The sequence below is a fragment of the Bos taurus genome, chromosome 4 (assembly GCF_002263795.3).
Source record: "Bos taurus isolate L1 Dominette 01449 registration number 42190680 breed Hereford chromosome 4, ARS-UCD2.0, whole genome shotgun sequence".
In the NCBI taxonomy this organism is placed as follows: domain Eukaryota; kingdom Metazoa; phylum Chordata; class Mammalia; order Artiodactyla; family Bovidae; genus Bos; species Bos taurus.
Window position 1 is genome coordinate 9290919 of NC_037331.1, and position 14703 is coordinate 9305621.

Genomic DNA, 14703 nt, shown 5'->3' on the forward strand with positions numbered 1-14703 from the left:
CCACCAGGCTCCCCCGTCCCTGGGATTCTCCAGGAAAGAACACTGGAGTGGGTTGCCATTTCCTTCTCCAATGCAGGAAAGTGAAAAGTGAAAGTGAAGTCGCTCAGTCGTGTCCAACTCTTGGCGACCCCATGCACCTGCAGCCAACCAGGCTCCCCCGTCCCTGGGATTCTCCAGGCAAGAACACTGGAGTGGGTTGCCATTTCCTTCTCCAATGCATGCATGCATGCTAAATCGCTTTGGTCGTGTCTGACAGCAGCCCACCAGGCTCCTCTATCCACAGGATTCTCTAGGCAAGAGTACTGGAGTGGGTTGCCATTTCCTTCTCCAATTAAGAAGGGCACAAGTTATTAAAACATCATGCAGAATACATAAAGGAAATACAGGGAGAAGAGAACTGATATTAAGGATATTTTAATATGCCAGGGGCAGTCAGGTATGTTAACTCACACATGTTAACAAGCCTTCCAAAACTTCCAGGTAAGCTAGACGAGGATAGGTAACTTGTTCAAGGTCATTTAAGTGAAAAAGTCTATACTGGCTTTGTCCTCAACCCAGGTTGTAAAGCCTAGATCCTTTCAGGGCACCATAGCTAGGGGGAAGCTCGTGGGAGGGGATTAAGTTAAGACTGGAGGGAACAAAGAGATCAGAAAAGCTATTCAGGGCGGCGAGTGAGGTGGGCCTTGAAGATGAACAGGCGATTGGGCAGCCTCATGTGAGGAAAAAGGGAGGCACTTTCGGCTCCGGAAGGAGTGAAGGCTACTGGCCGCCCTGCCAGTCCTCCGGGTTGACCAGTCAATCTAGGCTGAAAAATTGTCGTCTGGTGGGTCCCTTCCCCAACCCAACCCCCTCTTCGCCCCCGTCTTTTCCTTTGGGACTTTTCAGCGTTCACCAATTTCAGCGTTAGGCACCTGTATTTTCTCCTTTGCTGTGAAACTTGAAAAATCTCAAATGTTCTAAAAACGACCACTGAGTCCCTTGGACGACGGTGGGGGTCCGACCGGCGCCCCTGACACAGCGCCCTCTCTCCCACCCCCTCAGCCAGGCCGCCACCCGCGGAGCGGCATGCGTCCCCGGGAAAGGGTGCTCCCCCGAGAGCAGGGTTTCCACCAGTGGGCGCCGCGGCCGGGAGGCCGGGCGGCCGGGCTGGGGTCGCCGCGGTGGCTGCGGGTCCGAAGCGGCCGTGGCGGGGCGGGGCGGGGCCGCGGCGGAGCGGGGCGGGGCCGCCGGCGCACCTGCCCGGCGCGGCCGGACTCGCGGCGGCTGCGCAGACGACGTGCTCCCCCCTCCCGTCCCGCCGTGTGTTTACGTGGAGACGAAGATGGCGGCGGTGGTGACGACGCGGCCCGTGCGGCCGAGGACGGTCAGCCAGTGAGCGCGCAGACTGGTTCCGCTCCGGGAGGGGCGAGCGCCCGGACCGGCCCTGCGCCCTGCGCCGCGGAGCTCGCGGTCCCACCCCCGTTGGAAGCGACCTTGCCTTTCCTTCCCCGACCCCCTGCCTGTGTTCCCCCAGCCTTCCCCGCAGAAGCTATGGAGGACGAAGAGAGACAGAAGAAGCTGGAGGCTGGCAAAGCCAAGGTGAGAGCCGGAGGCCGCCCGGCCTGCGCTGGGAGGCGGTGGCCGGGGAGGGCTGGGAGGGGTCCTGCGAGGCGGAGGCCTCAGCTCAGCAGCCCCGGCGCGCTGCCTGGGACGGAGGTGCTGCGGCGTCTGCCGTCGTCTTGCCCTCGTCCCCTTTTTCTAACTGAAAAAGCCTGGTGAGACACTACCTAGCGGTTATTTCCCTGATGACTGGGTGGTGTGGCTCCTTTCTCGTGAATGCCCAAATAAAACCTCTCTCTCTCTCTCTTTTTTTTTTTTTTTACTGTATACGCTGATATAGCTTGCTTCTGAATCTCCAACCTTTGACTTGTTTTGAGGGAGTTTTCTGGGTTGTGCAGACATTGTGCTTTTCAGGGTGGGGATTTGGGGCTCTTCTTTATTCGGTTGGGGATTTGTACGCTCATCATCGGCTTGGCTTTCTTAGGTGGCACGCTGGCACTCTTGAGTGTGTGATTGGCCTATGACAGCTGTCTCAGTCGTGGCTTGAGTGTGCCACAAGTGCCAGCTGTGAACTTCGCTGTAGGGGCATTTTTAGAAGCATGGCTTTGTATGTTCGTGTTTGGAGGTCTTTGTCACGGCATGCGCCTTGTATTGTGTAGAATGTTACCGCAGTCTACGAATGGAACTTCTGGGGACGAAAGGGTCCATATTCTTAGCATCACCTATAGAATTCTTGCTTTCTTGTCGAGTCCCTATCTTATATGTGTGTATGAAAAGGACTATAAAGCAAACAATGGAAAAGGTTTTATTATTCAGTGGGTTTCATGAAAATTTTGACAGACGAAATATAAATTAAATAGAATATTTCTTTTTAAAATTACGTGCTTGAGCATATTTCTTGACTGGCCAAAAGGACCCTTTCCTCCCTATGATGAAATTACAGTTTATAGACTGTATGTTGTTTTATTAGAGATGATTGTTCACAGTCATACTTGCATCTCAGTTAAATTACAAATAGTTTAACTGTTTCTTTTCGTCTCCGTCTCCTCCCTCCAAATAAGCAAAATGAGACTGGGTCTGATTTGGGTAATCACTGAAGAACCACACTGCAGAGATACAATCGTAGATGCTTAACATAAGTTTCTTAAACTAATGTAAACATATAAACTAGCTCTGTATTATCTAAGGTCGAACCTTAAGTGTTTGTATCAGGTGGATTGTTATTTTAGGATCTACACACAGGGAAGGGAAATCAAGGCATCTTTAAGATCTCAAAGTTGCTTACAGTTCTGCAGTCTTGAGGATCTGAGCACATCTATAAATCCAAGAAAGTGGAGGAAAAGTGTGCACCTCCTTCCAAAAGCATTGAAGTTCTAGTTAGACGTTTTGTTTGTTTGCTTGTTACCTCAGTATTTTTACTATCTGCCTCCAGAAGTATCTCTCCTAAGTATATATGAAGCAGTCCAAAAAACATAGTTTACTTTGGACAACACCTCTCATAACAGAGGATTTATTTAAATTGCTTTGGTTTGGCAAAAAAGAATTCTAGTTTCTTTGTGTGATTTCTGCCTATGGGATAAAAATCTTCTTCTTTTAACATTCACTTTCATTGTGGAAGATTATCTTCTAGAATTGAGCTGAATTTTTCTAGTCAGAAAAAAATTCAAGACAGGTAAGGCAAGATATGTTTGCTGGAGCATTGGCACCAAAATATAAAAACACTGGGACAGTCTTCAAAGACAATGTTAGGAGAATCACTTTCTAAACTATATTATTTAAGTCTGATGGAATATTTTTCAGCCATTAAGGTTATGAAGACTGATAGGAACATGGACAATAAGAACATGGACATCGAAAATAGTGTGTACATTAATTCTTTTGTATAAATGTATGCTTTTATGTTAGGACTTAAAACCTAGGACTTAAAACCTTTGGGTTGTGAGTGTAAGGTTGTTAAGCAAACCTGTGTCAAACTCCTGTTTTACACCAAGAGCTGGAAATACAGAGATGGTGACAGTCTGTTTTCTGAAGTTGCTCAAAGTTTAGCGGGACAGATACTGGGTAATAAGTATAGTGAGAGAGGTGGTATTATAGGATTTGTGGCAAATTGTTTCATTTGTTTAAATGTGTTAAATGTTGCTGCCTCATTTTTAAGACTGTTTTACAAAGAAGGTTCTTGATATTGATACTTAATGCAGTCTAGCCTGATATCTATCAAATGGTAAGTATGCAGTAAATATTTGCCTAGTGAATGAATGAGCAGAATGACTATGAGCTGTTAACATGTGCTGCTTGACTAGCATGTTGTAATTTAATAACAGTAATTCAGAATTCTTGTCATTGGAAGTCTCATTGCTGGCATTAAAGATCACTTAAAATAACCATTTCTAAAACTTTATTAGATACTTGGTTCTCTAAATGTCTTGTTTGTTCATTGAATTTAAATACTGTATTTGCTAATCTGTAAAACCACAACTTGTAAATTTGCTTCTTGGTGTTCGGTAAACTATTCATTGAAAAACTACTTCCTTTCTGTATCTATAAATGATAATTTTTTAAATGACCTGTTGTGAATACAGTATAGTATACTTTATAAAATATGTTATACCAACCAAAATTTGCAATGATAGGAGAATAAATTTGGTATGTGTGCTGTGCTTAGTCGCTCAGTCGTGTCCGACTTTTTGTGACCTCACAGACTGTAGCCCACCAGGCTCCTCTCTGTCCATGGGGATTCTCCAGGCAATAATACTGGAGTGGGCTGCCATGCCCTCCTCCAGGGGATCTTCCCAACCCAGGGATCAAACCCACGTCTCCCACATTGCAGGTGGATTCTGTACCATCTGAGCCACCAGGGAAGCCCAAATTTCCATATATGTAGCCATCAAAATAATTGTGCAGAAACGTTCTGATTTGGGGAAATGCCCACAAATAACACCAGATTGATAAAAATGTTACCAAAAAAAGTATATATACAATCTTTATATATGAAGACACCTGAAAAAAAAATGCACCAAGATTTAAATGATGGTTTTCTCTGGGTGTTGGGTTATAGGCAGTTTTAATTTCCTTTACACTCTTAGTATTTTCCAGATTCTCTGCAGTATATTTCTTTTATGACCAGTAAAAATGTTTAAATGCCATTTTTGAAAACAATAAAAGCTTATCAAATATAGTATGTTGAAGAGAATGTTATATTGTTTGATCATTATACAGAACAAGAAGATGAGCCCTAGGGTAAACTACAGTTCTTATTCCAGTGCTGTTTCCATTATGTATTTGGGATTCTCTATTATTAGACGTTTATATATCTCCCTTCTGGCTTTGTAGATCTCATGCTTTTTCTCTGTCGATTCTCATTGCCATGAGCATGCCTATCTTGGTGGCTCCGTCTCACCTGCGTCCTCCGCTAATGTGCTGATTTAGATTTGCTGTGACTAGCTTGAGGGGCTGGCTTGTAATAACCAAGCACTGGTGGAGCCTTGTGAACGCACTGTATGACAGTTTCGTTCTTCTGCCACTTGTTGGTTTTTTCATTTGCTGTTGGGTCCTCAGTTACTTCCTCAGTACTGAGGTAGTAAGAAGCATGACCTGTGGAGACCTGAGACATTACTGCATTAAGTAAATATTTTCAGAACCAGGCTAACCTCATTGCAAGGAGCTAATAAGGACAGCGCTACACAGGCCGTCCTTGTGTTGATCCAGACTTCTAACTCCACTTGAAGTGACTTCAGTTTTTTCCAAGTAAAATTATCTACAATTTTATGGAAAAGAAAGTGTTGTAATATTAGCAAACAGAATTAGAGGACAGTTGTATATTTAGTATAAAATTACTTCTGCATATTCACAGAATGGATACTTTTTAACATTCTACTGGCAGAATTCTATAAAACCAAAGTTTTTATTAGCTATTCAGCATTTTATATAATTGGCATTGTTGAATAATTATAAAAATTTTTGCCTGTTGCATTCAGTAAGTAATAATTATATGATTGTTTAATGAGCATTTTCCATTTGAGAAATATTGCCAGCTCGATACAAAAAGGACAGTGCTCTCTGCAAGCTGTATATTAGGTTATTGGGACTCTTCAATCGTTAGTCATGGTGTATAATCGTTCTTTGCATATTTCAGACACTCCCCTCCACCACTAAGAACATTGCTCTCCATCCCTGTTTCTTATATACTTTCTACTTTTTTATTCTTATCTGTGACATCACTTGCTTAGCTTTCAAAGTAGATGCTGCAGTTTGATACGTTCAACATTTGTAAGAGTGGTGCATTGTCTGCGATTTAAAAACCAACTCATGACCTTTAGTGTTTGTTGGAAGAAAAAAAGCAAAAAGTGATTTTTAGTTTATGAGCTTTAAAGAGAGAATATAGAGGAAAGAATGGGCAGAACAGGTTTCTCGAAGTTTATATTGAAGAGAGGTTTTGAAGGCTAATCCAGGGACATGGCAGGAACAGGGATAGAGCAGTGATTGGGTAAAAGAGCCTCAAGATCCGATGAAGAGACACTTGGTAAGGAGGTCTGTGGTGTCCTGTTAGTGAAACTGAAAGTTGAATAAGCTCATGAAAAACAGAAAGTGAAAAAGAGAGATTTATCCCAGTGACTGGGATATGACAAGATTAGAGCAAAAATTATTTTTAAACCAAACACCTTATTTTTATGTATAAGAAGTTTGTAGTAAGAATTAAACTATGACTGTAAAATATTTATCTGTTGTAGGCTACTGATTATTGAACTGTAAGTGAATTTCCTCTAATATGAAAGCTAGAAAAGGTTCTCATGGTAAATTGTTAAACGTTAAATGATGAGGAATGTTTTTCATATCTCAATTCAGTTCTACTGAAATTGAAATTGGATATCTTATTTCGTTAGTTAGCATCTCTTTAAAAACTTTAATTTGGAAAGCTTCAGAATTTTTCAAAGTTTATTTATAAACTTATAAAAGGGCTGTTTTGCATTTGGAGCTTCTGTATTTATATGCTGTTTGTTGTACAAGAAAAGACATTTATTTGCTTATTTGTTCAACCAACATTTTTGAACGCCTACGGCTGCAGCTATGGACTTTTACTTGGCAAGCAATTATTTAAATTATGATGAATTCTGTGCCTTATTGTCTGCAGGAAAAATCCTGTCACAGTCCATGACTCTCAACAGGTGTTCTGAAGAAAAAGTGTGTTAATGATTGAAAGCTTTTGAGTTCTTGTGGTGCTAGATATAAGAAGCTATGATTTTTCTTTTTTTTTTTAACTTGAGGTGGAAGTCATGTAAAAATTAACCATCTTAAAACAATACAGAGGCATTTAGTATGTACATAGTATTGTGCAACTACAACTTATGTCTAGTTCCAAAACATTTTTATCATCCCAGAATAAAGCCCTGTATCCATTAAGAAGATATTCTTCATTCCCTTCTTCCCCCAGCCTCTAGCAGCTACCAGTCTGCTTTCTATTTGAATAAGTTTACCTATTCTAGGTATTTCATATAAATGTAACCATACGATTTGACCCCTGGTACCTTTTTTTCACTTGGTGTAATGTTTTCAGTGTGCATCAGTATTGTATATATCAGTTTTTCATCTCCTTTTATGGCTAAATAATATTCTGTTGTATGTACATACCACATTTAGTTTATTTATTCATTGATGGGCATTTAAGTTGCTTCTACCTTTTGGCTATTGTGAAGAGTGCTTCTGTGAACATTCATATATGGTATTTGAGTACCAGTTTTCATTTCCCTTGGGTATATACCTTAGTTCAGTTCAGTCACTCAGTCGTGTCCGACTCTTAGCGACCCCATGAATCGCAGCACGCCAGGCCTCCCTGTCCATCACCAACTCCTGGAGTTCACCCAAACTCATATCCGTTGAGTCGATGATGCCATCCAGCCATCTCATCCTCGGTCGTCCCCTTCTCCTCCTGCCCCCAATCCCTCCCAGCATCAGGGACTTTTCCAGTGAGTCAGCTCTTCACATGAGGTGGCCAAAGTATTGGAGTTCCAGCTTCAGCATCAGTCCTTCCAATGAACACCCAGGACTGATCTCCTTTAGGATGGACTGGTTGGATCTCCTTGCAGTCCAAGGGACTCTCAAGAGTCTTCTCCAACACCACAGTTCAAAAGCATCAATTCTTCGGCGCTCAGCTTTCTTCACAGTCCAACTCTCACATCCATACATGACCACTGGAAAAACCATAGCCTTGACTAGATGGACCTTTGTTGGCAAAGTAATGTCTCTGCTTTTGAATATGCTGTCTAGGTTGGTCATAACTTTCCTTCCAAGGAGTAAGTGTCTTTTAATTTCATGGCTGCAGTCACCATCTGCAGTGATTTTGGAGCCCCCCAAAATAAAGTCTGACACTGTTTCCACTGTTTACCCATCTATTTCCCATGAAGTGATGGGACCAGATGCCATGATCTTAGTTTTCTAAATGTTGAGCTTTAAGAGTAGAATTTCTGAATCATATGGTAATTCTGTGTTTTTGAGAAACCACCAAACTTTTTCCAGAGTGGCTATACCCATTCCCAACAGCAGTGTATGAGAGTTCTAATTTCTCCATATCTTCACCAACACTTATTGTTTTCTAGTTTTTAAAAATTATGGCTATTCTAGTGGGTGGGAGGCAGTATCTCATTTTGCTTTTGCTTTTTAATTTCCTAGTGACTAAGAATGTTGAACATCTTTTCATGTGCTTATTGCCCATTTGTCTGTCTTCTTTGAAGTGTCTGTGCATGTCCTTTGCCCATTTTTTAATAGGGCTGTTACCAGCTTCTTTTGCATAATACTACTATTACTTATATTTATGTTACATACAAGTTGTTATATACTGAGGGGGCGAAAGAGTGAGAAACGTGCACTCAGGCAGGTGATCTTCAGTAGGATTATCTCCCATTTTTTTTTTTTTTTTTTAGGCCTTCTGCTCTCTGCCAAAATTTAAACTGGTCCTTCCTTTCAGTTCTTGGTTTGACTAGAGCATGATGCTCAAGTTTGAATTCTGTGTAGGTCAATGAGTCATTTCGTTCTATGGCCAGCTGTTTAACAAGTCCATGCAGTCGGTCCAGGGGGCACTTGTTAGGTTTTTGGCTTGATCATTACCAATCCTTTTTCACTGTGGGAGAAAATAACCCAATCTTTAGTAGCAAAAAGACCTGCCATTTGCATATGTGAACACAATAGATCTGTACAGATATTTTACTAGCGTAAGACATTTTTGTTATCACAGTGACTCCCCTTTTACTTCTAGAGTTTTTGTGGCCATGGTCACCAGAATATCACTTAGGATACTTAAAGCTCATGGTTGATTTGCCCATGGGTTTAGTGCTTTTCAAAAACTTAGAATTGCTCCAGAAGTGATTTTGCCTAGGTTGTTTATTTAAATCTCTAGATTCTCTTGTACTATGAAAAATGCTTTTATTCCCTTTGTTCATGAACAGTGTGCTGTTTGTTTTCTGTTGCCACCAGGGTTATGATGCTTATTGTGGTTTGCTGTTCACTGAGATTCTTATGTGGTATAAAAGTTTCTCTGTAAGTCTAACTTTTTTTTCCTTTTAAGAAATCATATCTTAAAGCCCCTCCAGTCAGTTCTTTTCTTTTAAGACATCATTCATCAAAACCCCCAAATTATTATTTTTACCAATAAGAACTATATTAAACTTTAATATTCAAAATCCTCATCTATAAAGATTTGAACTTATAAATTGTGTTAATTGAATTAGGTTCTCCAGTTACAGAGCTTTGAACAACTAACTGGGTATAAGGTCAAGAATCTCTTTCCTTCTTTATATTGAGCACACAGAATTTGCAAACAAAATTCCTTGTTTACTAAGGATCACTCATTGTGGACTCTGATTAGACAGTATTTATTCCTCAGGGGTCTCACTTTTTCAAGTTGATATTGCATTACTGTTTCCCCAGGGAAAACAGGGGCAGGGACCAATTATAACTAAAAATATTTGCTGGGAATTTATAGGTTGGGGCTGGAAGTTACAGAAACCTTTCAAAGATAACTTAAAACATTGAGTATATTTTAATGTAAAACTATCTATGTTTGCCAAACTGATACTTAGTTTTTAATTTATATAAATTCCTCTCCTAATGAAAATATTAATAGATGTCTGGGCATTTTTATCCAGTGCACGTCCCTTTAACAAGAGAGCTCTCATTTAATGGAAATAAAAACAAAAAGAAATAAATAGGGTCTACTTAAACTCAAAAGGTTTTGCTGCTGCTGCTAAGTCACTTCAGTCGTGTCTGACTCTGTGGGACCCCAGAGACGGCAGCCCACCAGGCTCCCCCATCCCTGGGATTCTCCAGGCAAGAACACTGGAGTGGGTTGCCATTTCCTTCTCCAATGCGTGAAAGTGAAGTCGCTCAGTCGTGTCCGACTCTTAGCGACCCCATGGACTGCAGCCCACCAGGTTCCTCCGTCCATGGGATTTTCCAGGCAAGAGTACTAGAGTGGGGTGCCATTGCCTTCTCCAAGGGTTTTGCACAGCAAAGGAAATAAACAAAAAAACAACCCACAGATTGGGAGAAAATATTTGCAAATGATGTGACTGACAAGGGATTATTAGTCTCCAGAATTTACAAACAGCTCATGATGCTTGAGTGAGTGAGTGAAAGTCACTCAGTTGTGTCTGACTCTTTGCGACCCTATGGACTATACAGTCCATGGAGTTCTCCAGGCCAGAATACTTGAGTGGGTAGCCATTCCCTTCTCCAGGGAATCTTCCCAACCCAGGGATCGAACTCAAGTCTCCCACATTGCAGGCAGATTCTTTACCAGCTGAGCCACCGGGAAAGCCCTCATGATCCTTAATAGCCCCAAAACAAACAACCCAATCAACAAATGGGTGGAAGACCTAAATAGACATTTCTCCAAAGAAGACATACAAATGGCCAAGAGATACATCAAAAGATGTTCAGGATCACTAATTATTAGAGAAATGTAAATCAAACTACAATGAGATATAAATCCACAAACAATAAATGCTGGAGAGGGTGTGAAGAGAAAGGGGCCCTCCTACAGTGTTGGTGGGTATGTAAATTGGTACAGCCACTATGGAGAACAGGATGGAGGTTCCTTAAAAAACTAAAAATAGAGCTACCATATGACCCTTCATGGCAAATAGATGGGGAAACAATGGAAACAGTGACAGACTTTATTTTAGTGACTGAAGCCATGAAATTAGAAGACACTTGCTCCTTGGAAGAAAAGTTATGACCAACCTAGACACCACATTAAAAAGCAGAGACATCACTTTGCCAACAAAGATCCATCTAGTCAAAGCTATGGTTTTCCCAGTAGTCATGTATGGATGTGAGAGTTGGACTGTAAAGAAAGCTGAGCGCTGAAGAATGGATGCCTTTGAACTGTGGTGTTGGAGAAGACTCTTGAGAGTCCCTTGGACTGCAAGGAGATCCAACCAATCCATCCTAAAGGAGATCAGTCCTGGGTGTTCATTGGAAGGACTGATGTTGAAGCTGAAACTCCAATACTTTGGCCACCTGATGCGAAGAGCTGACTTTTGAGAAAACCCTGATGCTGGGAAGGATTGAAGGTGGGAGGAGAAGGGACGACAGAGGATGAGATGTTGGATGGCATCACCAACTCAATGGACATGAGTTTGAGTAAACTCCAGGAGTTTGTGATGGACAGGGAGGCCTGATGTGCTGCAGTCTGTAGGGCCGTAAATAGTTGGACATGAGTGAGTGACTGAACTGAATTGAACTGAAGTATCTGCAGAGAACACTGAGATGCAAACTATTTACAAAGCTAGGAGGTGATGATATCTGTGAAACTAAGGGAAGCATTTCAAGTAAGAAGTGGCCGCTTGTCAAAAATGAGAAATCAAGTGTGATGAAGACTTGAAAAGTAACCTTTACCTCTAGCAGTAGTTGGTCAGAAAGCGATATGAGTAATTCAGGTTATTGTGAGAAGGGGAGTGAATGTGAATCAGGAAACCATGGTGAATGTTACCTACTTTTTCAAAGTTTTTTTTTTTTTTGTAAAAAGCATCGTAATACTAGTGGTTATGAGCTTGGACTAGACCAGACAGTCTGGAATCAAATCTTGGCTCTGCAGTTTTTTTATCTTTGTGACTTTATGCAAGTTACTTAACCTCTCAGTACTGCTGTTTCCCATCTGGAAAATAAGAACAGTGATATCAGCTGCGTTGGGGTTGTTGTGAGGATTCAACTTACACATATAAAGCTCTTAGAACATTGTCAAATTATAAGAAGTTTACAGGAAGTATTAGCCATCATCAACATCATCATTCTCATGCTGGAGCATAGCATGATGTTCCATACAGTTAATAGATGCTCTGTACAGTTAATAGATTAAACTGTATAGCAGAGAATTAGATTGGAGAAGTAGTCTGGGATCACATAATGAGGAGCCACATAAGTCAGCTGACAGAGTATGGATTTTACCCTAAAAATAGCCAAAAACTGTGAAAGAATGTGTATGTCACATGTTTAAGCTCTGAAGAGGTTATTCTTTTCCAGAAAATATTATATGCCGTGTTCAGGTGGGTATGCTGCCACCAGGTGGCAAGTGTCAATTATTGCTGTACAGGTGAAGCAGTAAAACCGCGCATGCGTGTGTGTGTACAGGTGAAGCAGTAAACTGTGTATTTTAATATGAAATATTAATTGATCCAAATGGCCAAATGTAAGCACCCTAATTCTAGCAGGGCACTTTGTTCCCCAAAACTGATCAGTTATGTGAAGGAGAGAAAAAGAGGGTAATTGAAAAGATAGATTTCAAAGAAAGCTAACACAGGTATAGTTGGGCCTCATGTGAAACTGAAAAGCCATTTGGAGTCAGTGCATTCTGTCATACCTTATTTCACTCTCATAATATCTGACACCCTTCTCTTTGCAAATCAGCTTCCTCTCCTTGTACCTCAGTTTGTACAAGACAAAAAATTACAGGATGAATTCCCAGGTCTGTTCTATTCATTGGAATTGTTTTCCACAATCGACACTTAAAAGAAGAGGAAAAGAAACATTATTTAAATAGAGTAACCAGATCATGGAACAACAGACTGGTTCCAAATAGGAAAAGGAGTACGTCAAGGCTGTATATTGTCACCCTGCTTATTTAACTTATATGTAGAGTACATCATGAGAAACTCTGGGCTGGAAGAAGCACAAGTTGGAATCAAGATTGTCGGGAGAAATATCAATAACCTCAGATATGCGGATGACACCACCCTTGTGGCAGAAAGTGAAGAAGAACTAAAGGGCCTCTTGATGAAGGTGAAAGAGGAGAGTGAAAAAGTTGCCTTAAAGCTCAACATTTGGAAAACTAAGATCATGGCATCCAGTCCCATTACTTCATGGCAAATAGATGGGGAAACAGTGGAAATAGTGGCTGACTTTATTTTTCTGGGCTCCAAAATCATCGCAGATGGTGATTGCAGCCATGAAATTAAAAGACGCCTACTCCTTGGAAAGAAAGTTATGACCAACCTAGATAGCATATTCAAAAGCAGAGACATTACTTTGCCAACAAAGGTCCGTCTAGTCAAGGCTATGGTTTTTCCAGTAGTCATGTATGGATGTGAGAGTTGGACTATAAAGAAAGCTGAGCACAAAAGAATTGATGCTTTTGAACGGTGGTGTTGGAGAAGGACTGATGCTAAAGCTGAAAGTCCAATACTTTGGCCACCTGATGCGAAGAGCCGATTCATTTGAAAAGACCCGGATGCTGGGAAAGATTGAGGGCAGGAGAAGGGGACGACAGATGAGATGGTTGGATGGCATCACCGACTCAATCGACATGGGTTTGGGTGGACCCCGGGAGTTGGTGATGGACAGGGAGGCCTGGCGTGCTGCGGTTCATGGGGTTCCAAAGAGTTGGACATGACTGAGTGACTGAACTGAACTGAACCAGATCAATTCATAGAGTAAGCATCTAGCTTAGCGGTTCGCAGACTTTCCTGCACAGTAGAAGCATCTGGAAAGCTTAAGACAATTTCAAAGCCTAAGTCACACTCCATCCCCAAATCAGAAAATCTGGGATGTGAGCCAGGAGTCGCTATTTTATAAAGATCCTCAATATGCAATAAATTTTGGGTCCCACTTCACGTAGCTGCTTTGCGTGATTCTGCAAAACTAATTTGATTATACATCGTGAACTCTTATATGCCAGCTACTTTACTTGGTGTGCAACTAAAGATGTGTGGATGATTTCATGTCAGAAGGAAAATCTGGCTTTGTTGATAGAGAACAAAAATATTTCAGTCTGCAACATGACTAGTAAGTTGATACATAAATGTACTTTGTGAGTGATTTTAGGGATATTTATTTGATTATTGCATCATGCACTGATTTTAAACTCCTTCAGTAAGATTCATCTCCTCCCTGTTACTTTCTAGACATCTTTTCTAACTCTTTGTTCTCTAATTCCAAGAGAAAAATCTCATCAACTGCCTCTTTTCTCATCAAATCAAGAGTAGGAGGATCAGCTGGGGTGTCCTGGGTGGTAGGATCTCTGAGCACTGGCCAGTTTCCTCAGCAGGAAATTCTGCATTCTTCAAAAGTACTTAAATATGTTTCACCTACAAAAGAATACATATAAAATACGTGGATAAGAAGGTGATTTTTTAAAAACTACCTCTGTGCCTATCACCCAGTTTAAGGAATATGCACATTTAAATACTTCTGAAACCTTTCCCATCCTAATCTTACCCCCTCCCACCTCAGGTAATCATGGTTCTGAATTTTCTTTATTAGTGCCTTGTTTTTCTATACTACATATGTTTACTTCAACAGTGTATTAGTTTTTCTGTTTTTGAACGTAATGATATCATAAGCAGTCAGAGATTTTCTTTTTGTTCAGTATTGCACATACTATTCCATTATTAAGCATTTACCTCATTGAGCATTCTCATACCAGTGAGCATTTCGGTTGTTTGCAGTGTTTCTCACTGTTACAGACACTGGTGCTGTGTTAACTTGAGCTCGTTTTCTGAGACTTAGCGTGTGCCAGGGGCCTGGAGGTGTGCAGAGGTCATAACCCCATGGTCCTCAGGCCACGGAGAGTAGTGCCTGTTGAGGAAACCACAGCCAGCTGGTGCTGGTGTGTTGGCTGAGCACCCGGTCTATCGCAGAGGAGCTCCGACTTGTCCCTTGGGGCTGTTGGTGCGTACC

General features: G+C 41.3%; 1 protein-coding gene across 10 annotated transcripts in view; it reads left to right on the forward strand.

Annotated features, from left to right (window-relative positions):
- Positions 1 to 1299: 1299 nt before the first annotated feature.
- The window catches only part of AKAP9 (A-kinase anchoring protein 9), a 165126-nt gene continuing 151722 nt past the window's right edge, over positions 1300 to 14703 (forward strand). For all 10 annotated transcript variants that reach the window (XM_024990970.2, XM_024990971.2, XM_024990978.2 and 7 more), the window contains exon 1: positions 1300 to 1578. In XM_024990970.2, coding sequence (XP_024846738.1) covers positions 1531 to 1578 — 48 coding nt within the window. In that variant the 5' untranslated portion in view covers positions 1300 to 1530. The remainder of the gene's footprint in view (positions 1579 to 14703) is intronic.